The sequence below is a fragment of the Bombus vosnesenskii genome, unplaced genomic scaffold (genome assembly GCF_011952255.1).
Source record: "Bombus vosnesenskii isolate JDL3184/JDL3185 unplaced genomic scaffold, Bvos_JDL3184-5_v1.1 scf7180000013304, whole genome shotgun sequence".
NCBI classification, from domain to species: Eukaryota; Metazoa; Arthropoda; class Insecta; order Hymenoptera; family Apidae; genus Bombus; species Bombus vosnesenskii.
This window is the reverse complement of record NW_022882953.1, coordinates 3,973,233-3,995,722: the sequence shown is the minus strand read 5'-3', so window position 1 is coordinate 3,995,722 and position 22,490 is coordinate 3,973,233. Positions and strand designations below refer to the sequence as shown.

General features: G+C 34.1%; 4 protein-coding genes across 14 annotated transcripts in view; 1 reads left to right on the top strand and 3 right to left on the bottom strand.

Annotated features, from left to right (window-relative positions):
- The window catches only part of LOC117234376, a 135,902-nt gene that overhangs the window by 87,949 nt on the left and 25,463 nt on the right, over window positions 1-22,490 (top strand). For all 11 annotated transcript variants that reach the window (XM_033495514.1, XM_033495517.1, XM_033495515.1 and 8 more), the window contains one exon: window positions 20,571-20,634. In XM_033495514.1, coding sequence (XP_033351405.1) covers window positions 20,571-20,634 — 64 coding nt within the window. The remainder of the gene's footprint in view (window positions 1-20,570; window positions 20,635-22,490) is intronic.
- Window positions 2,920-3,261, bottom strand: LOC117234379. The gene has a single exon (XM_033495520.1). The coding sequence runs from the start codon at window positions 3,234-3,236 to the stop codon at window positions 2,949-2,951; it is 288 nt and encodes a 95-aa protein (XP_033351411.1). The 5' UTR covers window positions 3,237-3,261; the 3' UTR covers window positions 2,920-2,948.
- On the bottom strand, window positions 4,753-5,184 carry LOC117234378. The gene has a single exon (XM_033495519.1). The coding sequence runs from the start codon at window positions 5,166-5,168 to the stop codon at window positions 4,773-4,775; it is 396 nt and encodes a 131-aa protein (XP_033351410.1). The 5' UTR covers window positions 5,169-5,184; the 3' UTR covers window positions 4,753-4,772.
- LOC117234377 (histone-lysine N-methyltransferase, H3 lysine-79 specific-like) lies at window positions 5,260-6,498 on the bottom strand. Its single transcript, XM_033495518.1, is given in 4 exon segments — window positions 5,260-5,789; window positions 5,792-5,890; window positions 5,893-5,936; window positions 5,939-6,498. Coding segments are annotated over 4 exon segments (738 nt in total). The 5' UTR covers window positions 6,126-6,498; the 3' UTR covers window positions 5,260-5,381.

The following is a 22,490-nucleotide window of genomic DNA, read 5'->3' as shown; positions in this document are numbered from 1 at the left end:
GACAAACATGTCTGCATTTCGCTGGACCCCTCAATTTCGGACAGAACGAATAGAATTCTGATGGAATAATTTGTGCATACGCGCATGCATATTACAATTAAACATCCTGTCTTTTATTGTAATTAACTACTACTTTATGCATCGAACTAATTTTCCGCTACGAAAGTCGGTCGATGGTAAACTAATTGATTACAGACAGTTATTATTCTTAATTAAAATATGAATATTAATGTCTTACTCATCGCTGGTATAATCATGCACAACGTTCCAGTGTCACTATTTCACAGCAGTTTGTGACTTGCCACGAAATACACCCGTTATTTTAATGATAATTACATGTTAAACGAGAATCGACTACAGTTACCCGCGGCACCGGCCGATGAAATAATTTTATCGAAATAGTATTAATAATTACGCGAATATACCAATTCGTCTACAGCTGATACCTGTTATCTGCGTTCACCAATTTCGTATAATTGCCCGATAAAATGCAAACATAATTTCCAGTTCGCCTTCTGTTAATAATCTTGGCGCAATTATATCTTATATCTTTCTACTTTAGAAAAAATTGATTTATTTGAGATAGAATCGATATCGTTCGTGTTTTGGCGAGTTAACGTTTACGATTGAAAAGCTCGGAAGAAAAGCAGTATATCGATGTTCTATATATCTACCGAATATTGTGTTCTAATAAGTTATTAACTAGCTGAGAAAGATATTGTTATTTATCCATTTTTAACTGCTGTCTTGCGCCTTAGGATGTCTTTCCATTTACAATCTATTTGTTTACGATATGTGCTTAAACCGTATTCACATTATAATTACAACTAATAACCTTACTTATCATTATCTTCCTTATTAAACTATTGCTAAACTATTGTTCTATCGATGTTATAAGATGTATATGTGTGTTCAAAGTTTTATATTTTTTCGATTGTTGTACGTGAAGGGAAATGTAGATTTTACGAAGAATCAAAGAATCAAAAAATGTAAGAATGTAAAATCGAAAGTTCGTGTAAATCCTAAAGTTGAGGACTAGATAAAATAAACAAATATAAATAAATATTAACTAGCTGAGAAAGAGCGATAAGTGTACTAATGTAATTTTAATGTAATTTTATTGCGTTATGTCTTCCTTAAGAAAATTGTGTTTAAATTTTTAATCATGTTTAAATATTAGTAATTATTCAAACGTCGATACTTTTCCATAACTCAAAAAGCATTAATTTCAAGGAAGAACTAATTTGAGGAAGCTGTGAATAGAGTCAATAGTTTCCAGAGATGGAATGAAACTTGAAATTTCTAATTAATTGTGAAATAACAATAATTTTTACTTATTACTTATTTATTATTTTCTCTGTTTCAAAATGAAGTGAAACTTATTCACTGAAACTTTGATTCCATACATTTTTTGCATAAATAGGAAACTTTTATTTTCTTGCAGATAGAAAGGAGATTCAATTATTCAGAAACATTTATTTTGCTTTAAAAAAAAGTTAAAGCTGTCCGAGCATTAATGAAAGTTACTTGGAAAATGTATTACTCTTAAAAAAAATTAAACGCTAAATTCTAGAGCGTATATGTAATTAATTGCTTTTTCCTTTGTACAATTCCGTCCTTGTTGGCGAAATAAAACAATTATACAAAAATCGTAACTTGCTTTCTCTTCTATTATACATTGATCCTACTTTCGATTCCTTAAATAATCATACGTGAAAAAATAATTTTAACCTTCGTATTTTCTCCTAAAATATCTGCTAAAAAGTATATGGATCCATCAGAAGTTTTATTAACGGAATACAAAATAACTGGTTATGGCTCAACTTTTATAACAGAGTTAAAGTGTTAACATACAAAGTTAACTTGGAACAGGAAAGGAATGATTGAAAAGTTAAAAGTTCGGTAAATCACGTTTATTTATAAAAGTTAAAAGTTTCATTCGATCCCTGCTGGTTCTCCACAAACTTGATCTGCAATTTTATTGCGTTAAAATATAAACTCTTTACAAAAAATATGTTTCAATTTTTAATCGTGTTTAAAACATAATATTAATAGTTGCTGAAATACGTCGATATTTTTCCGTTACCCAAAAGAAGTTCGATACTGATAGGTTTAATTTGGGACCATAACGTTGAAGTTTTTCGCGTAACAATTTCTCAGAATGTATTATTTATTATTTATTTATTATTGCTTAGTTCGTGCCTTTCGGCTTTGGACGAACTTTCGGTTTTACATCTCTTATATCTATTTCGTTTCTTATATGTCTACCTCCCCTCTTATCCACTCTATTGTATTGCACTCCCTTAATTATTTTATCTCTAAAAACTAAAACTAAAAACTACAAATTAACAACTAATGACTAAAAATTATTGCAACTTTGGGCTTTTGCCTCCTTGCTGTGCTTCCTTCCTGTCGTTTGCCATTCTCTTCTTTATTATTGCATTTAGTTCTGTTAAACCTTCTCCAGTCTCTTTTAGTGTTTCTCCTATGTCTTTTGGTCCTCCCGTTATTTCACATTCTTCTATTACATGTCTCAGATCTTCTTCTTTCCTTCTACATAGTCTGCATCTTTTTTCTTCCTCTTCTTTCCAGTACTCCCTTGCTTTGGTCTCGTTTCCACATCTGAATCTTGCCAGTATTCTTTTGCCCTTCCACTTTATCCTCCCTTCTAAGTACTTTGGTAATTTTTCTTTGGCGATATTTCTATAATGTATATTATATTTGGATTTCCTTATCCTTTCCCCCCTCTCTTCTGCTTCCCTCTTTCTTCTTTCTTCTATAATTTGGTCTGCTGTCATCCTTTCCTGCTCTTCTCTTGCTTCCATCTGCGTCCCTCCATTTCTCACCTTTTCTAGTTCCTTCTTTCTCTTTTTTGCTCTTTTCCCTTCTTGGCCATTTCCCCAGTTTCTCTCTCTTTCCTTTATACACTCCTTTACTAGTTCCTTTTTTTATTCTAGGGCTTTCTCTTTATAACTTGCTGCTCTTTCTAATGCTTTTTCTTTGATTTCTGTTAGCTTGCATTCTTCTAATAATATATAATTTGGTGTTGTCATATCTAAACCTAATATCCATTTCACATATCTTCTTTGTATTCTATCTAGTCTTTCTTCCATGTTCCAGCCCCATACCTCTACTCCAAACAGCGCCACGTTCTCTACCAGTGCTCCAAACATCTTCATTCTCCTCTTGTAGTCCTGTTTGAATATTCTTTCTCCCACGCTCCACGTTTTCTTCATTGTTATTGTTGCTCTCTTTTACCTGCCGTGTATGTGTTTCTCATCACTACTGTTTTTCTGTAGTATGTACCCAAGGTATCTTATCTCGTCCGCTTCTTCTAATTCTTGCTCTCCCCATTTCCATTTTCTTTGTCTTCTTTTGTTCCTTCTTTTTTCGAAAACTACTACCTTGGTCTTTTCCGTGCTCAGTTCTAATTCGGCTTCCTTTAAAAATTTTTGAATCTCTTTAACATTTCTTTTAGCTCCTCTTCTTTATCCGCCATCAGCGCAATATCGTCTGCATATGCTAATGACCATACCTTTCTTTCTCCTACCACTATACCCGCAGTTTGTCCTTTCCTTAGTTCTTCTTCCAGTCCTGCCACGTAGATGTTGAATAATGTCGGGCTCAACGGGCACCCTTGTCTGACTTCCCTCACTGTCCAAAATTCTCTTGTGTTGTGGTTCTTGACTCTCACTACATTCTTTGTTTCTGCGTATATCTCTTTAATCCTTTGAGTTAGTTTTCCGCTAATCCCCTCATTTTCCTCATTTTCTCCTCCAATTTCTCTTTGTTTAGCCTGTCGAACGCCGCTCTTAAGTCCGCAAAGCAGGCATATAATTTCCCTTTTTCTCTATTCAACTGTTTGTCTTTGATATGGTTTATCACAAATACTGCGTCGGTCACTCTTCTTCCTTTTCTGAATCCGAATTGACTCTCTTCCAGTTTGTTTTCAATCTCTGCCTTCAGCCGTTCGTCCAGTATTCCTGCATAAATCTTGTATGCTGTATTTATTAATGTTACTCCTCTGTAACTCTTCGCTACTCTCTTGTCCCCCTTCTTATATATCGAACATATTACTCCTTTTTTCCAATCTTTTGGTACCCCCTCCCCATTCCATATTTTCTTTAACAACTCCCATAACGCCTTCCCCACTTCCTTCGGTGCATACTTCCATACCTCATTTTCTAGCCCGTCTTCCTCCATTGCTTTCTTTTCCTTCAAGTTTCTTAGCTGGTAGATCACCTCTTCCTTCTCTATATTATCTTCTCTCTCCTCTGTTATTTTCTCTTCCGCTCTATGCCCCTCCGTTTTTCTTCCCTCTTTGTGCTCTGTTCTTTCTAAAATTTCCATAAAGTGATCTTTCCACTCTTCTTCGCTTATATCCTCATCTATACCCTCTCTACTTCTATATTTATTTATTTCCACGCTTCTTGTCCTGTTTTGATCTTCTTTATTTTCTCCATTTCTTCTTCGTGTCTTTCCTTTCTTTGTTTGCACCACTGTTTGAATGCTTTTTTTTCTCTGTGAGCGCTTCTCTGCTGCATTTTCCTTCCATAAACTTTGCCATCTTCCTTCTCATCTCTCTTTTCCTTTCTTTCCACTCCTTGTCGTACTACGCTTTCTCTCCTATGAGAGTTTATCTTCTTTTTGATTTCCGTCTCTACTGTTCTTCCCTTGCAGGTCCAATCTTTACATTCCTCCAGGTATTTTTCTACACTTTCGTTTGTCCATTCCCTTTTCTCCTTATTTTCCTCATTTTTTTGTAATTCCGGCTACCCTATTACTATTTCTAACGGCATGTGGCCCGACTCTGTTCTTTTTCCTACTTTCATGTCGATTATTTCTTCTGTCGCCTCCTGATTGCCAATCACATAATCTACTACTGAGTTTCCTCTCTCCCCAATATATGTCCACTCCTCCCTTTTTTTATCTCTTCCATTGATTATCATCCAGTCTCCCTCTTCCAGGTACTTTAGCAGAGTTCTTCCTTTCATGTTCATTTTCTTGTCTTTTGATCCCCTGTTTTTTTCTTTCCCTAGATCCTCGTTTATCGGCCCTCCCTCTTCACCCGTTCTTGCGTTCCAGTCTCCGCCGATGATCATCACTTCCTCTTCTCTTCCGTCTACTCTTTCCTCCATTTCTTTCCATGTCCCTATACGTCTTATCATTGTATACTTATTTATACCCGTTCCTTATTTATACCCGTTATTATTCCCCCCTTTGCTCTTCCTTCTTTTCTTACTCTCATTGCTGCCCTGCATTTCCAGTCGAATTCTTTGGATAGTCTATATTTTAGTTTTTCCCAGTTGTCTTCCTCTATCCATGTTTCCGTGAGTCCGATCAAGTCGAATGTCTTCAAATATTCCCACACCTCCTTGTCCTTACTTATTAACCCTACTACATTCCAAAAGCACATTTTCATCCCCTTTGTAGTCCTCCCTTTTCCCCTCTTTTCGTTTTTTTTCCTCTCTCTTTCTTTCTTCCTCCAGCCTCTCTTCATTTTCGTTCCATCTGTACCATCTGTTTTCTATTTTTAGTTTCTTATATCCTATCCTTACATATTCGCCCTTTTCTCTTCTTACTCTGGCTATCCTTCTTATTTGTTGCTGTACCTCCCTTTCTTTTCTTGTCAGATCGTCATCTATGTATACCCCTTTTTCCAATTTACTTTTCTCCTTCATTATCCTTATTTCTTCCTTCATTGATTTCATCGTCGCCACTATTATTGTGTTTTTGCCCCCCACCCTTATCATATGTGTTCTTTCTACTTCTGCCCCTATTTTCCTTTTTTTTCTCTTACGAATTCCTTTACTGTCTCTTCATTGCTTCCTTCGTCCCAGTCTACTCCTTTGATTACTATGTTCCTTCTTCTTTTCTCTCTCTCTCTCTCTCTGCCCTGTCCTTCTCCTTCTCGATTCTTCTGATTCTGCCCAATAATTCTTTTTTTCTCTTTTCCACTCTTCTTTCTCTCTGGCTCTTTCTCTCTCTCTTTCCCTTCTTTCCCTTTCCTCTTTCATTTCCCTCTTCATTTCCTCCACTTGCTTTTCGAATATACTTTTTATTTCCTTTATCATTTTCTCGAATCCTCTTTCCAATTTCTCCATTTCTTCCATCATTACCTCCATTCCTTTCTCCCTGGTTGGTGTCTCCTTTTCCGACAAGCTGTATTTATCCAATGTATTTTTTAAATCTGCCTTATCTCCCGCTTTACCCGTGTTCCTTGATCTTCCTCTATTTGTCGCTATCTGTCGTTTTCCTATCTTACTTTTTTTGCCGCGCTTCTGACTTCCTAACCTCTTCTCTTCTAGTTCTTCTTATTTGTATCTCTCTCTCGTTCCTCTCTTCTTTTCGCTTTTCTTTCACTTTCTTCTCGTATGTTCGCCCTTTATTTTCCCTCCTTCGTGTCATTTTGTGTTTCCTTCTCCTTTTTCCTTCCACACTTCACTTTTTCCACAGAGCTCTCCGTCCGCGTGTTACCCTCGCCCCGAACCAAACCTAAAGTCTTTCTCAGAATGTATTTAAACTATCAATATATTGCTAAACTATCGTTCTATCGATGTTATAAGATGTATATGTCTGTTCAAAGTTTTATATTTTTTCGATTGTTGTACGTGAAGATAATGTAAACTCGAAAGTTTGTGCAAATCCTAAAGTTGGGGACTAGATAAAATAAACAAATATAAATAAATATTAACTAACTGTAGTAACAAATTTATTATATATTTATAAATATAAGAACCATGAGGAAGAGATATAATTTTCGATAGAACGTTAGGATTAATATAGTATGATTTCTTGCGTAATATGTACCTTACAGTAAATATTTGTGTGGCTCGCGTTCGATATATTCAACAAATATATCTTCTTCCTGAAATGTAGTTTAAATATTATCCAACGATATTTAGTAGTTCTTCTATTTATATCGATTAATATTGACTAATATCGATTAATATTGACTTATAGATTGAAAACGCATAACATGGTTGCAACACAGAGTTTCGTAGTAATATGCTGTTAAATGTACAGGTTGTTAATTTGCTATCATTGTTTGCCAAAACACGGTTTATTTCTGTTTAACAATTGCCTGTCGCTCGTGTGGCTAACCGATTTTGATTTATCTCGTCGCGTGCGTGTCACTTTTGCATTATTGCGTCGTTAATTTATCAAAATCAGCCTTTAACACACATGGTGTGGCAGCATAATCGAAAGCATTGATCTATATTATAAATTGCCAAAAATTTAACGATGTTCTAGACAGGTAGATTTGTCGACGAGCGTAGAGTCAATTACTGCAAAAGAAATTCTGAAAACTGAACTTTATAACGTGTAATATTCTTCGTGAGATCGTAAATTTACAGTATTTCAAAGTTAATGTAATAAATAATTCTTTACGTTATCCAGTGTGTTATATCTATCGTACTTAGATCGACAACGTAACATAATCGATATAATTGAACTCTGATACAATTAAAATTAAGATAGGAAGGAAATAATGAAAAGTTATCAGAATAAATGAAGTACAATGTAATGAATGAAGAAGAACTATGCCAAATATGTAACATGAAAAAATTAGAATCAATCGAATACATCGTAAAAGACCAATGTATATAGTGAACCAAGAACAAAAATATGCAGGAATAAGAATAGCAGGCAAATTATGAAAGCGAACATTGAAGAAGATGTAAAAATATTCCACAACTTCGTACAAAGTGCAGTGAGAATTAGAACGATTTGCTGAAAATACTAAGGCAGTACTGGTCCATTTACAATAATTGATATTGATTATGATATTAATTATCGATGTTAATTTCTAGCAATAAAGATAGGAATAAGACTAAAAGGGATAGTACAAATCAGAATTATACCAAAGAAAAAAGATCGTTACTTATATACCTACTCATATACTTTTATAATATTATTGCAGGAAAGTATCCAAATATGAAATACCATTTTATTTTTCGTATGTCGTTTGTATAAAATTAATCACATCAGAAGAAGACTTTTATGGATATTCAATGATACATTTACACCAAATTTAAGACCACTTTTATGCTTCTCACGCTATGAACAATATTCGATATTGAACTAACATTAAGAAGACAGAAGTCGTACCTAACATGGAATACCGACGTTAGGTATTTCCATAAAAAAAGCAAAAGAAATCGTGTTCTTTTTATTTTACTCTTCTTTGAGAATAAAGTCGTATCTCGGAAGAAGTACATTAAAAAATAGGTTTCTTTTTTCACAAAGCCGAAATAAGGTGGTTCTCGGGACTTGAAAACGACTTATTGCTTTGAGGTACCCCATTTTCTTTTCTCGAACCATTTTTACGGCTCGAACCGTCCCTTTTTCGTTCTACACTGTTCTTTCTTATCAATTTTTCCTTATGCTGGAACAGGACATCTTGCTATCTTATAAATAAAACAACCTATAAAAAGAAGTAATCCAAATATGGAATATTCTATAATTGGACTACTACTGGGCGTCCGCATTTGGAATTTTACAAAGTTAAAGACACGATAATCAATTCGTAAATACTTGCGAGTATCATATCGGCAACAACGAAAAGCATAAATAAATACGGTGAAATAATAACAAAAAGACATCAAATTTACACATCGTTGAAAGTTTTCGAACGGCAGTAAAGTAGAATGATATCCTGCCACGACATTAACGTTCATTACATACACGACATTACATACCAAAGTGAATGAGGTAGCCTACAGCCGTGTGAGATATTCGATTGTCAGATTTTTAAAAATAGCATTATTCCATATTAGATATACTATTCCATACTTGGTACTTTCCTCTGCTTTTTACATATTTTTAATCAGCATATTACTTAAGCCTGTAATGGACAAAAGTCTAACATAAGAATTTAAAAGAAGATACAAAGAAAATATAGACAAAGAAAAGATATTTAATAATCAATGATAATTGAGCAACTGTTTGGTATTTCTTAGAAACTTGATGTACAAAAATACAAAGATATCAATTATTTATTAATATATAACTCCCTGGCGATTATTTACTCCTGTTCATTCTCGAATTATCCAAATTCAAATATATCTGACAAATTTTCAAACTGAATTTTCCCGAAAACGATACGCCATGGAATAATGTTATATCATATTTTCGACTTGCTTTTTCACGTATAAAACGGAAAATGTTGCGCATCCATTATTTCCTTATAAAACGAAAGAAACTTTTCGGACGACCTATATATGTTGCGTCTTAGAAATATGTAAATTAGTAAAAATTCCATAATATTTGTAAGATATTCGAACTCAATATGGATTCTATAACATGAATAATGGAATTTAATTTCATCGCTATAAATACATAGGCTAAAATGTATAGTAATTACACCATAACGTATAATTTTTACAAAATATTATATTGCATTTACTTACGTTTTTTCCACAATATTATCTAAATCTAAATCATTCGCATTGTTGAAAATTTATTAGTCCATCAAATTTATAATCTATGAAATATTTAAAATCTATGACATTTAGCAAACTGTCTCTCACCGATGAGCAATGTGGCCAGTCAACGTGTCAAACGTTGAGCCATAACGTGATAACGTAAAGCCATTTCTATCAAGATTTCAGGTCGAAGAAAATTGAAGAAACAGAAGGAAAGGAAAAAGGACAGAAAAAAAGAAAGAAAGATTGCACGCGATAGACACTTAGTTTACATAATCACGTTGGCATGCGCGGTGCATTCCATTAATTATGCGCGGCCACAGTCCTCCGGATTGCAGACTCTTTCTTGGTTAAACTAACGCCTTGTTGTGCGACGATAGACATTTTGTAATAGCTGGAACGATCCTTCGAGGGTTGGCCACGGACCAAATTCTCATGGACGGTCACGAACAGATATGACCGACCGCGAATTTATTATTCTATACGCGACAGTTTGATGTACGACATCGAGATCGAATTAAACCGATGCGATGTGTCTCGATCTCGCAACCATTCCGTGAAGATATTCGTGCTATAGATCGTATAGCTTAGAATTTAGAATGAAGAAACAAAAGGAGATCGTGATGGATTGTCGTGTTGCACATACAAAATGCTCCACGCAACTAATAGTTGTAATAGTAAAGATGTAATAGTACTTGTTATAGTAATTGTAGGTCTAATTCTTTATAAATCAATCTCTTCTTTGCTCGTGAAAGAGAAAGTAGCATTCCTGATCTTTATAACAGTAATTATAGAGATTACAGTAATTATACATACGTAGTAATGAAATTAAATATTAAAGCGCAATAAGTAGACTACGGATTTTTATCAGATGGTATGTTCTGAATAGAAGAAAGTTGAAAACATTTATTTTATTTGGCTATAGAAAGTACATAGCTTCAGTTTAAGTGTTAAAATTTCGGCTACGTATAGGGGACAGGACAAACTAAGAAAAACAGTCCTTTAGAGATTCGCTCGTTTTTGTCCCATTTTGGAGAAAACACGTAGAAGAAAATAAAAATGTTCTCGTTTTTTTTTTTTTTTAATTATTTAGTTACAGTTATTTATTCTGAGAGATCGAATCGCAGTCGTATTCAACCGACAGACCGAATCGTAGCTGCAGTGCAGTAAATATCACCAAGGCAATATCATCTAGCTGCGATTATAGCGGTCAATGTTAGACGTAACGCTTGTATTGCTGCAAGAGGCCAGCATTGTGGACAGTGTCTTCGTAAAATATATACAGATGATAACAAGAATAAATGAATGTCAATAAAGAAGTGAAAAAACGGAAACTTTTGTGTTTCCTCCTTCGCGATTTTCTTCAATTTGGGGCAAAATTGAGCAAATCTCTAAAGAACTGTCTTTCTTAATTTATCGGTCCCCTGTATGTATGTATACATATTTATCGTAATTCCAACCCCCGGAGAGCCGTGGGAGGGACTTGATTTACAAAAAAGACCCTACAATCACTCATCCCTCCCCACATCACAATCATACCTCGCTCCGTATGTCGGACTAACTTTAAAATTAAATTATCTGCAATGCGCACGGTTCTTTCTTCGATCATCTTTATTTCTCTCTAGCTACCTTACATTTATTCTTGTCACCTAACGTTGTACTACGTCCAACCTGCCTGTACTCTCGTTATACTAATATTAACATCTAAATATAATTACAAGACGGGCTACAAAAAATATTTGCACGCTATTGTATTTATTATAGCATTTAAATACCGATTACTTAAGTCCAAGTATACGAAACTTCGCGTCATTCGGTAACACGTTTACATGATCACGAAAATTTGATGCTAATAAAGTGAAATATAGAAATATAGAAGAAATATAGAAGAAATATGAAAGAAACATTTTATTAAAAAATCAGAGTATACGCCGATACTTATCGCAGCCACCGCGGATGAGACGAAAAAATGTAACTTTCCCAAGTGGAGAAATGCTAATAGTCCGGCTGGAATTTAATTTTCGATGTTCTTCTGGTCTTTTGTCGCCATTTTTATTTATACTGCCACAATTTCCGTTAGCAAGAAGTACCGATGTTGAACAATAGTTATGAAGTCTCGTTTTAATATGCAATCTTCGTAATAACTACATCCGGCATTGCAACACAGAGCTTTCATGTAAGTATCTGTTTTAGAAGATAAAGTATCACGTAGCTATGAATTTTAACGAGTAATATATATGCTACGACGAACATTTCCATGATAATAAGAATTAATAGAATACCGTAATTAACGTTCTCCGAGTACTGATTTGATCAAGACGAATTACGTATTTAAAATCACTGGCTAATTACATTTTCTGTTTCCGACGATGAAAAATATATAAAGAATAAAGGGGACAGGGACGAGAAACACGCACTTTTGTGTGATTTTCTATTTTATAACACATTTTTTTGATGGGAATCAGGACTGCAAAAGTATCAAAGCACAAGGATTGTAATGTCTAAAATGCTGTCCGTAAGGTAGTAGTAAATATTTGGTGTACTGGTTAAAAACAGGGAATGTTCATTTTATACTGGAACAAAATACAGATAGAAATGATGAATACTTTATTAATCATACACGTGTCGTGAAAGTAGATGTCGACTTTAATTCAAGATACATAAATAATTAGACAACAAATTAACATATGTGATTGATTCGTTTAATTTCCGAAAATCTCTTGCATCTTTTGTTTTAGTGTATCATTTTTCATTCTTATTACAAATAAATTAAGTCACTTCCTCTTCCCACATTTGCAAGGAACAAAATCAACTAGAACCTGGATCAAACTTCAGTCGTCTTTATTCATTTTTAATCTCATGCTTGCTGAGGTTTCTAGATTATTCAATTAACATTGAAATTGCCAATCTGCGATATACCAAATTAAATATATTAAATACAAATGACTGCAGCTAGTGCGATGCGATGACAATTAATGGATATATTTAAAAGTAATTGATAATTATAATAATAAAAAATCTAAAACATATTGTATCGACGAGATTTGTAGTTTCGGTATTAACAATTCCTCGACGTCCTTTCGACGTTTCGTATCGTTTGAAGGTTCATGGCTGCAAGCGTACGGCGCATTGCACAACTATGCGAATAAGCTGCTTTCCATTTATAAGTTCGCAACATTAGCAACATATTGCGATTGTACCAGAGATTGCGTAACATATACCAGGCAGCTAGGAAATTCTGTTTGTCGAGTGCAGACGTGGGAACTTAAAGAATATGATATTCAGAAACCAGTGGATAGAATTAGGAATAAAGGAACTATCAGCTGCGTGAGCGTGACCTGCTTAAATAATAGCAATTTACTATACGAACTGTTACTATTGACAAAATATCTATAGGATATCTCATTTTCAATACATATTCGAATATTCGAAACAGCGTTTCAAAGAAAACTCACTTTGTTTCGAAAGGGACATGCCATGATGGCCAGAAATCTTATCTAGATGAACGTGCCTTTGAGATTTCAACGTGGTTTTTGTTCTTTTTTTATGGAACCGTAGATTCTTTATGCACCGCTCGATGCATATCTCAATTCTCTATAAAAAAGTATTATGGTAGTTGGTTCAAGAAATGATTACTTTGAAATATATTTTAACTTTAATCTTGTGCAACTTATTGTATGAAAGATAACGTAGCGTCTTTACGTTTATGTTTCTCTTGTCTTTCATACACTCAATTTCACGAAATCAACGTTGAAATATCTTTTAAACTAAGCATTTTCAGATACAAGTATCTTATCTACTTGTTTGTAGAGAATGAAAAAGTGCATCGAATGGTGTGTAAAAGAATGCATAAATCCATGTAAAAAAAATAAAGCTCGCATTGAGATCTTGAAAATTCGCCTTCACCTAAACGAACCTGGTGGTCGTCGTAAGAATATTCTTGAAATAGAACAAGTTTTGTATGAAATACTTTTTCGAACAACGTGTACTTTAGCAGATATTTACGTGAATCGATGAAAATGAGACCTTCTGTATACAGTACACTCGGATTAATGATCGCATGGAGAGATTTATAATCATGTTGCTAAAAATGAATATAAATTATCAGCACGAATTTACCATTTTTCTTCTGTTCCATTTTGCCATATCATATTATATACACGCGCTTAATCGAGGAATTGAAACGATAAATGATGATAAATGTCAGAAGCGAAGATTTCCAATAGAAACAAAGAACACATTTCTATTTGACTCATTAAGATCGGCGAATGTTATTGTTTTTATTATTTTTACCAACTAGTTCTTTCGTTAATTATCTGCGCGTTTTTCACTTTTGATAATAGCATATTGTTTCTCAATGATTAGTTGTAAATTATAAGTGGACTATACTTGAGGTTATTTGATAGATAATAGACATTTATAATAAGCGAAGAGTTAGACGATAGACAGTAGATATGGGTAGTAAAATAAGGTTAAGATAAGATTGTGTGTGCGAGTAGGTGGATATGTGTATAGATGATTAAGTGAGAGTACAAGGCAATGGGAGAAATGATTGTGAACCGAGTTCCTTTTATGACTGGCAGGCTGAAAATAAACTATACTACCACTTAAGATATTTGTAGGGTAGATTGCTTCTTTTTACAATTTCTTTGAAATTTTGACGATACGTCATCTATACGTGATTTAATTGTTAGAGAGCCTAATCTTATCGAAATGGAGATATTCACCGTCAGAGTAGGAAGATTTAACACGTAATCCTTATAATAAGCCGCTGCTAGCGTAACTTTTTGATTAATTACAAACAAAATATCGTTCTTATAAAGTTGTTAAAAAACTAATATGTAGCTAAGAATGGTGGCCAGAAGAATTTTTTTTTTTAAAGAAAAATTTAGCTCTCACCTCATTGTTTTCGAATAAATTTATTGTGAAGTACGTGTAATATCGGTAAATTCGGTATTCAAAATACTACATGTCCTAATGTGAAACTATCGTCGTATTCGTTTCTCAATTGTTTGTTGGTGTACGCGCGTAGAAAGTACAGACAATGAAGAAATTTCCTCCTAGATGTAGAATCTCAGACGCGCGTGAAGAATAGAGTGGTTCGAGTGTCAGCGTCTTTTACTTTTGCGGGATATTGTTGCGCTATAAATACCTTCAGTGAGATATCAAGAAACTCTGCAATTTGTAGTGTTAATTCTATCACTTTTATCATATATCACTTGTTAGCTGTTCACTTTCGCCATTTAATCCTTCTATAGATTTAGAAGAAGAATAAGCGATGAAAAATTATTTTGAATTACTTGAATTTATACATTTATAACATATTTCATTTTCTCAAGCACAGCTAAAATAAATCACTGCAGCACTTAGAATTTTGTTCACCGTAAGAGCAATTTTTAGTCGCCCTTCAGATTAGTCAAATTCCCTACTAAAGAGATTGCTTTTTATTTTTTTAATCACTCATATCGATTATCGTTTCAACCTCTCAATTTTGACGATTCATTCACTTGCTTTACTTCACTTTCGAATTAAATTGATATTTCTCCGATAACTCTGGCAGCATGGGTTTACTTCTACGGCAAAGTACAAGCGGAAGAATGTTGCGAGAGATTTCCTCCAAGTTTCCACGGCTTTCCATCCGATTGTTGTTGCATTCGACGAATGAATGGTTCCTTTTTCGTGTTCCCTGACAGCCTTCCCTTGAGAACCGGACCAGATCCTTGCAAAAGATTCTGCGGTTACTTTTAACCTTTACCTTCGATCAAAGGCGATGCAACGATCCTTTGATCATAAAGCAGAATTAGTTTTTCGTAATCAACGTCGAAGCCAAAGAATATTTCGAAACGATGTCACTATACCGCGCGTATACCGTTTATTTCTCTTAGACCTTTGAATACAAAAATCATTACTCCGTATATTTAGTTGGTTAAGTAGTTATTTGAAAGTAAATCTAATTTAATCTTATTTAACATCGAAATAATGGTTACTGAAGATGGTCTATACAGGGAGTCTCGGGTAAAGCGAAACATCTGAAGAAGAAAGAAAACGCAGACAGCCAGAGGCTAATAGCAAGGGCAAGATGCGGAAATGTTGAGGAAATGGTTACTGGGTTGAAAGAGGAAAAAAAATGTGCTTTATGTAGTTTAGAGATAGGCAGCTTAAAATATTAATCAGAAGATTGCTGTGGATTAGAGGACTAAGAGAGAAAGATATAGTAGAAGATAAAATATGCGAAGCGATGATAAACTGGTTAAGAGTTTCGGAAAAAAGCGTAAAGATATAGGTAATGAACTAATTGTGAGTCAAACGTAGCTATGTATTAGTAATATAGTACTAGGTTGTCCGAAAAGTTTCTTTCGTTTTATAAGGAAATAATAGACGCACAATGTTTTTTGTTTCATATTAGTTTATTGAATTATGCACGAACATAATAATAGAAATAGAACAAAATGAATCATACCTAATTCAATAAAATAATATAAAACAGAAATTGTTGTTCGTCTATTATCACCTTATGAAACGAAAGGAACTTTTCGGACAACCTAATACATAGATTAAGTATTGGATAATGTATATAGGTTGAGAGAAACAAAGATATACATGTTTTATTAATTTATTAATTTTTATTATAATTTTTAGATATAAGAGGAAATATGTGTGTTTGGGATGGAAGTGTGGATGGGTGCGGGTCTTTGGATGCGCTGATAGATGCTCTAAGAAATATAAGAGAATGAGTGGGAGTTAGAATGTGTAAGCCAAGTACTTTTTCCGGACTATGAAGCCGAAAAATACACGAATATCTCGTCCATCTTGAGCATCTTAGATGTTTCTTCTTTATTTTAATAATATGTAATTCTAATCCCTGGAGGTCACAGAATACAACTCGGTTTGCATAATATACTAAATCACCCAACAGCCTTCCATCCCATATCATATCTCAGTGACCTCACGCTTCTACTTCGTATGCTGCATATATCCCTATTCTTTGAGCGTTGCTTTAGTCGTCAATGTCTATTCTCATTGCTAATATCATTCTATTTATACGTAAACTTATGTCTAAACTTACTTATTACATCCTGATAGTGCAAACTGCCCTAAACTAATCTGCTCCGATCTACAAACTATTTCCTTTCTTCCTTCATGAGCATCTTAAATATCGCATTTGTATTTTATAATAGAAAAGATCGTGGAAGGAAAATATTGCTTGTTTAAGGGAACAAATATTATAAATAGTCTGCAGATGTTTATGCGATGTTTTTAGTTTTACGAATATAAACTGCTACTCGCATTAGAAAAACTCTGACGAACTAAAAATTGAAGATTCGTTAAGCACGGAATACAAAAGTAGTTTTTTACTACGCAAAAAGGTAAAGACATTAGATTTATACGTATACGGGTTCATAGTTCATGGCGTTCATTGAATAGGTGAACGTCGACATGTCTATAATACACGGTGAATAACTCGTTTAGGAGTTTATACCTCCGAAAAGGTTAACCTGCGAATTTTTTCAAATTACCCTCTTGTTATATCGTAAGATTGAATTAACATACCAGGAAGTATGTCAGCTTGGTATTACGACTTAGAAAACCGTGGAGAATCTCAACTAGTCTCAACGAGTTCTTGTTTGTCTGATTAGAATTCTAAAAATTCGATATCGTTCATTACGAAGATTCAAAAGATCGGAAGTCGTTGTCCGAATAGCTTTGCTTAAATTTTAACTCATTCCTATGGACAATCATGAATTAATGAGGCCAATAAAAGGCTACGTGTCTAGAATCACTCGTGTCGAACATCTCGTTCAGTTCACAACGTATTTCAATTAAGTTTCATAGTTCCATGTGTCGTGCTAATAATTCGAGTAATTAGAGTATTCCCAATTTAATAACTAACAACACCAAAACTAAACCAATCTTCAACGCTTTACACAAGCCTCTAATAAATCTCATCGAGTCTTAGGATCCTTAGAGAAAATCTTTAATGCATATCGGTACTTGCCATTGATAACGACAGAACTCGAAAAATGCAAATTTCAGAGGAGAGGCTTTTTAAAATTTGCAAAGAAATCTTCTTGTGTCACTTCAAACACATTCTAAGGCTGACTTAATACAAGATAATAGAAGGTAACGCTATTCTCGAAAGCGGTAGATCCTTCCATTCGTAAGGTCAGAGAGCAACAGCGTTGTTGAAAAACCAAAGCCAGATTGATAACGACGTAAGTAATGATTTTGCCCTCTGACGCAAAACTCATTATATTTAACTAGGAATTATAAATATAGCGTTTTACACAATGCAAATAGAGACATAGCGTAGACTATTGTAATTGGATAAAAGGAAAATTGAAATTCTTTCAGTCGTGTCACTTTAGTCTATGCCAAGCTGCGATATGCATTAAAGATTTCTGCTCGCAATTTTCGCTGGCTAAGTTCGAGAATGGAAAAACATAAAAATCGTAATATTTCCATAGTGTTCGGGGATTCGAGGGATCCTTTCCGTAACACTGGTGATTTCAAGCATTCCATTAACCTTTTTCCCCTTCGATTCTAAAGATTCGGATTTTCTTTTCCTTCCGATTACGAAGTCCTCTATCATAAGCGTATAAATAAGAAAGCAACGATCTTAACCACGCTTCCAATTTTTCCAAGAGTTTTCCATGTTTCCCTTCTGAAAACGTATTCAACGTGTGTCGACTACGTAACGAGTGTTTCATCGAGCGTGCGCGAAAGATTTCGAGATCCGACTATGTAGTCCACAGGTCCACAGAATTCACGAATTCTGCCAAGTTCTTCTACGTGGCCGGCGTAATGAGCACTTCCTGTCGTTCCTTCGAGGATTCTTCTGTTTCGCAGGCCTATCACGGAGTTGGTAATCGTCCCTGCATCAGAACGGTAGCCTAGGTGCCTCGAAATCCAGGTCGCCCCATTTTGCAATTGGCAATCGGCCTGATCCGCTGGCGAGAAGACTGCCAGCAAGTTCCAGTCGTCGAGTACTGCCAGGTCGCTGTATCTATCGGTCGCCGGGTCACATCTTCTACCGTTCTTTTTTTTTTTTTTTTTTTTTTTAACAAATTACGAACTTATCGTATTCTCATTTTCGTGTCACTTTTATATCGCTCTTCGATAAATTTTCTATCATTTCTGGAAACTTGCGATGTCTTTCGTCGGATGTATGCGTTCTTTAGTTATCCGTGTATTTTACGTTTCTGTTTTGGTTTGTTATTGAAGCTTAGGCACCGAGAGGATATAAGTAGTAAGAGCATAAAGAATAAGGAACACAAGAGGCACCATATAAGGTCAAGTTGAAGTTGTTGGTTTTAAGTCAGTTGATGTTAAGTACAGGAGATGTTCGATGGTTGGAAAAGAAGACGATAAGTGTAAACCCAAGAATAAAATGTAACTGCAAATCCGTTTTAAACCAGAAAAGGGACTATGAAAAATAAATAACGAATGAAAGATAGCTGTCAATAAATTGCGGACATTTATGTAAACTATTATTTGCACAAACACTATTAGAGGAATGGAACCTGGACGGAAATTTATTTTATTTATTAAATATTATAATAATCCCTGTTTCAGATATTTTAGATATTTCTGCATTTTATGTGTACTCTGTGGCGTATCTGCACCTTTACATTTTCCATAAATACATAAAAATTCACAGTCTAGTTACCATGATTCGCTTCGTGTATTATTTTAAATCAGTAAAATAAATCGAAGCGTGTTTTTCTTTCTTTTTTTTTTTTTTTGTGTGTGTGCTTCCAATTTAATTTTAATTTTTGTAATTGAACTTTAATAAAGAATCTATATTGAAACATTTTTTCCCTATATTAAATTTTTTTCAGAATTTTTTCATAATTCGCGATAGATAAGCTTCAACGTTCTGAAGCTCTTATCGAACTCGTTCGTCTTCTTTTCTTGTTCCTTGTCGACATTCGCGTCGTATCTTCTCTTCCTGTTTTCGTTCGTTATTATTCTCCCGCAGCCGAACCCACCTCGTATTTTCGGCATCCAGGACAGTCTTCAATTCCTCTGTTTTCCAAAGAAAATTCATCGAAGTCTATTTTTCACGAGAACGGAAGGAAGTCGGGCGAGGAAAGAAGAGAGAATTGATTCAAACGCGCGGGAAGTTCGCGGAGTTCAGCTTCGGGGATGGGGTTGCAGGTTGTCGAAGTAGCGGAAATCCACGGCGCAGGAACACTGTCCGAAGGTGTTCGCGTTAAAAGTTCTTTTTGTTCTTTTCGAATGAAATAGGTGGAACACTAGCAACTGAACTTAGATTTATTGGTTTCTGTGAAATTGGAATTGCAATAAAGAAAAAGATTCTTCGTTCTGCGACATACAGGAAATGTAAAATTTGTAGTTCTTATTGATCTTGAAATTGAATTGAAAAACTATTGTACCGTATTTCTTCAAGTATAATATTTTATCGTTTCAAGAGAACGAATGTTCATTTAGCAAAGAAAAATTCGATAGTTTTACAAATTTTATCAGAATCGCCACGGTACAGATGCTAGGTGAGGCAAATCTCTATTTAGATTCCATTTCCTTAATCGTACTCATAAAAGCACAAATTTGTATAAATGGTACACGTTCTACGCGTAAAAGAAAAAGAACATGTTTTTAATTATCCTGATCTGATCGCTAAGTATTCTACTATGGCGAAATGGAATTAACTCCCTGGTGAGGTTCTCAACTAACTCCACGAAAGATTTAAATCTAGACTTGTAATCTTAAGACTCGACCTAATTCGAAATTATTGATGTAAGACGGATTAGTGTCATGCGTTACTTGAGCGAAATTATAACAGTGTCTACTATATCGCGCGAGATATTTCGGGATCTTGCAGTAACAGTGTTAAATAATCGAACACGTTACGAATATAATTTCTAATTTCCGTTACTTTGAAATTAATTTCAAAGTGGATTTTACGTACTTAATCTACGTCCATTTTATTCGCAATGAGAAATGCAATTTATTATTCTCGTGTTTACAAATGCAGAAAGTAAACACGCCACCCTTTTTTACCTCGGATATAATAAAAATTATTTTTAATCTCGTATTAATGTCGCCACTTAATTTATTCACTTTCCACACTCATATTTGTCAGAAGAATAAAACGTTACGTAAATTCTTTTATCGTTACAGAGGAGAAGTGCGGAGATAACGGTGGACAGTGGGGAGCAGAATGCCGTGTTCATCCGCATTTCCGGTGAGTGTAACTCGTGCTGCATTAAAAATTTAAATGAGCGTTGACTTATTTATCTTTTTTAAACCGTTGTCTTTTCATTTACATAATGAATTTGGAAATGATGTTATACAAATGCAACATCCAGTCGAGTCACAGTATTTTAAATATTCCTTCCCTTACTCATAAATATATATACGATGTTTAAAAATACCATTGCTACAAATAGAAGTAATACAAATGTTATAAATATTGCAAGTGTCGCGTGTATATTTTTCTTTCCTCGTCTTTTAAAATTACGAATACTTGTACGAAAATAATATCGAGAAGTTTCATTCTCAATTATGTACAACGAACGTAAATACTTTGTCCGATTAAAGCGCTTATCTCGTTTACCTTATCATCGCTTTTTTCCTCTTACTCCTACGTCTCTGTACATAGAATCGAATATCAATTTATTATCACATTACGCAAAAAGTACGCCGATTATCGAAATCTTGGATGCATATTACAATAATTCATCACGGAATACATAATTATAAGAGCATATTCAGGAATTGATTTTATAACTTTCGATTAATTCAGATAATTAAAGAGCTATTCGTATTACGATCGCTTCTCGAGATTTTCCCTCTTTCCGATTATCGCATCCTTATAATCTATAGAATTTACCATACGTGCCTCCAAATTATGGATATTATATCGCAGTAATTCACTTAGAAACAGAAAAGTTATTTCACGAAAAACGCCCTTTCCCGATTTAATATTTTCCGATCTACAAAAAGTACATATCCAAAAAAATTTCTAAAGAAATTTGAACTTTCACGAAATGTCAACAGGGAATGTTTTGTCGATCTTCATATTGACGCTTTCGGACAAACATGTATTTTTTTATATCTATCTTTTGTAGTACATAATATAATACTATATATATATATATATATATATATATTCGCGTTCAAAATTAATAACGCGTTAGTTTTGATTACATAAGTTATAAATGTCTATGTGAATAGATTTGAAACTGTAAAATTACATAATATCATTGAAAATTAAATTTTAATGCAGAAAGTACCAGTTTATAAGTATTTCTTCCATTATCGATACAATCTGGTATTAAATTAAGTTACGAACGTAATCTTTTTCACATATTTGTTTTCTATCCGATAAATATTTGTAAAGACTCTTATATCTGTTTTTATTGCTTTGTATTTACTTACGTGTGCGTTCAATCGCGTTTGACGGGGTATTGCACATATGTAATTACTTTCAACCTTGTAATCCATCATAATGAAACGTGAAGAAACCCGATATTCGAAAAGGGGCATCCAGAGTCATCTTTTTACAGCTTTGTCATTTTTTACTGGAAATAAAGTAATCATATTTCTCGACATAATTTTATTCTACATTAAAAGGTGAAATCTGTACAGTGCCGATTTGACAGGCTTTTCATAAATACCGCGATTCTATAAACGAGAGAAAGCTTTAACTTTGAACATCTCGAAATATAATTTTGAAAGATACGTTAATAATATTCCAAATAACTTCTCCTTTGCTTCTGTTAAACGATCGCAAAATTTAATATTTCTTTGCTTCCAAAAAAACATCATACTATCAGAATCTTTCTAATCAAATGCCAATGTTTCTTTTAACGCTTTTACTCCCAAATTGTTCTCATGAATGTTGGAAAAACGTTCGTGCCTTAGTTTGCGTACGAGTCGAATTACTATGCAACAAAAAGAAAAAGAAAAGGAATTTAACACAATTGCGATTCATTGTTCCGCTAGACAATACCAGCGTACTCTCTTGAAATAAATGAGAAACCAGCGTTTTACGAAAAATAAAATTCGAACGGTTCACGAGGAAATAGCAAGCATTGC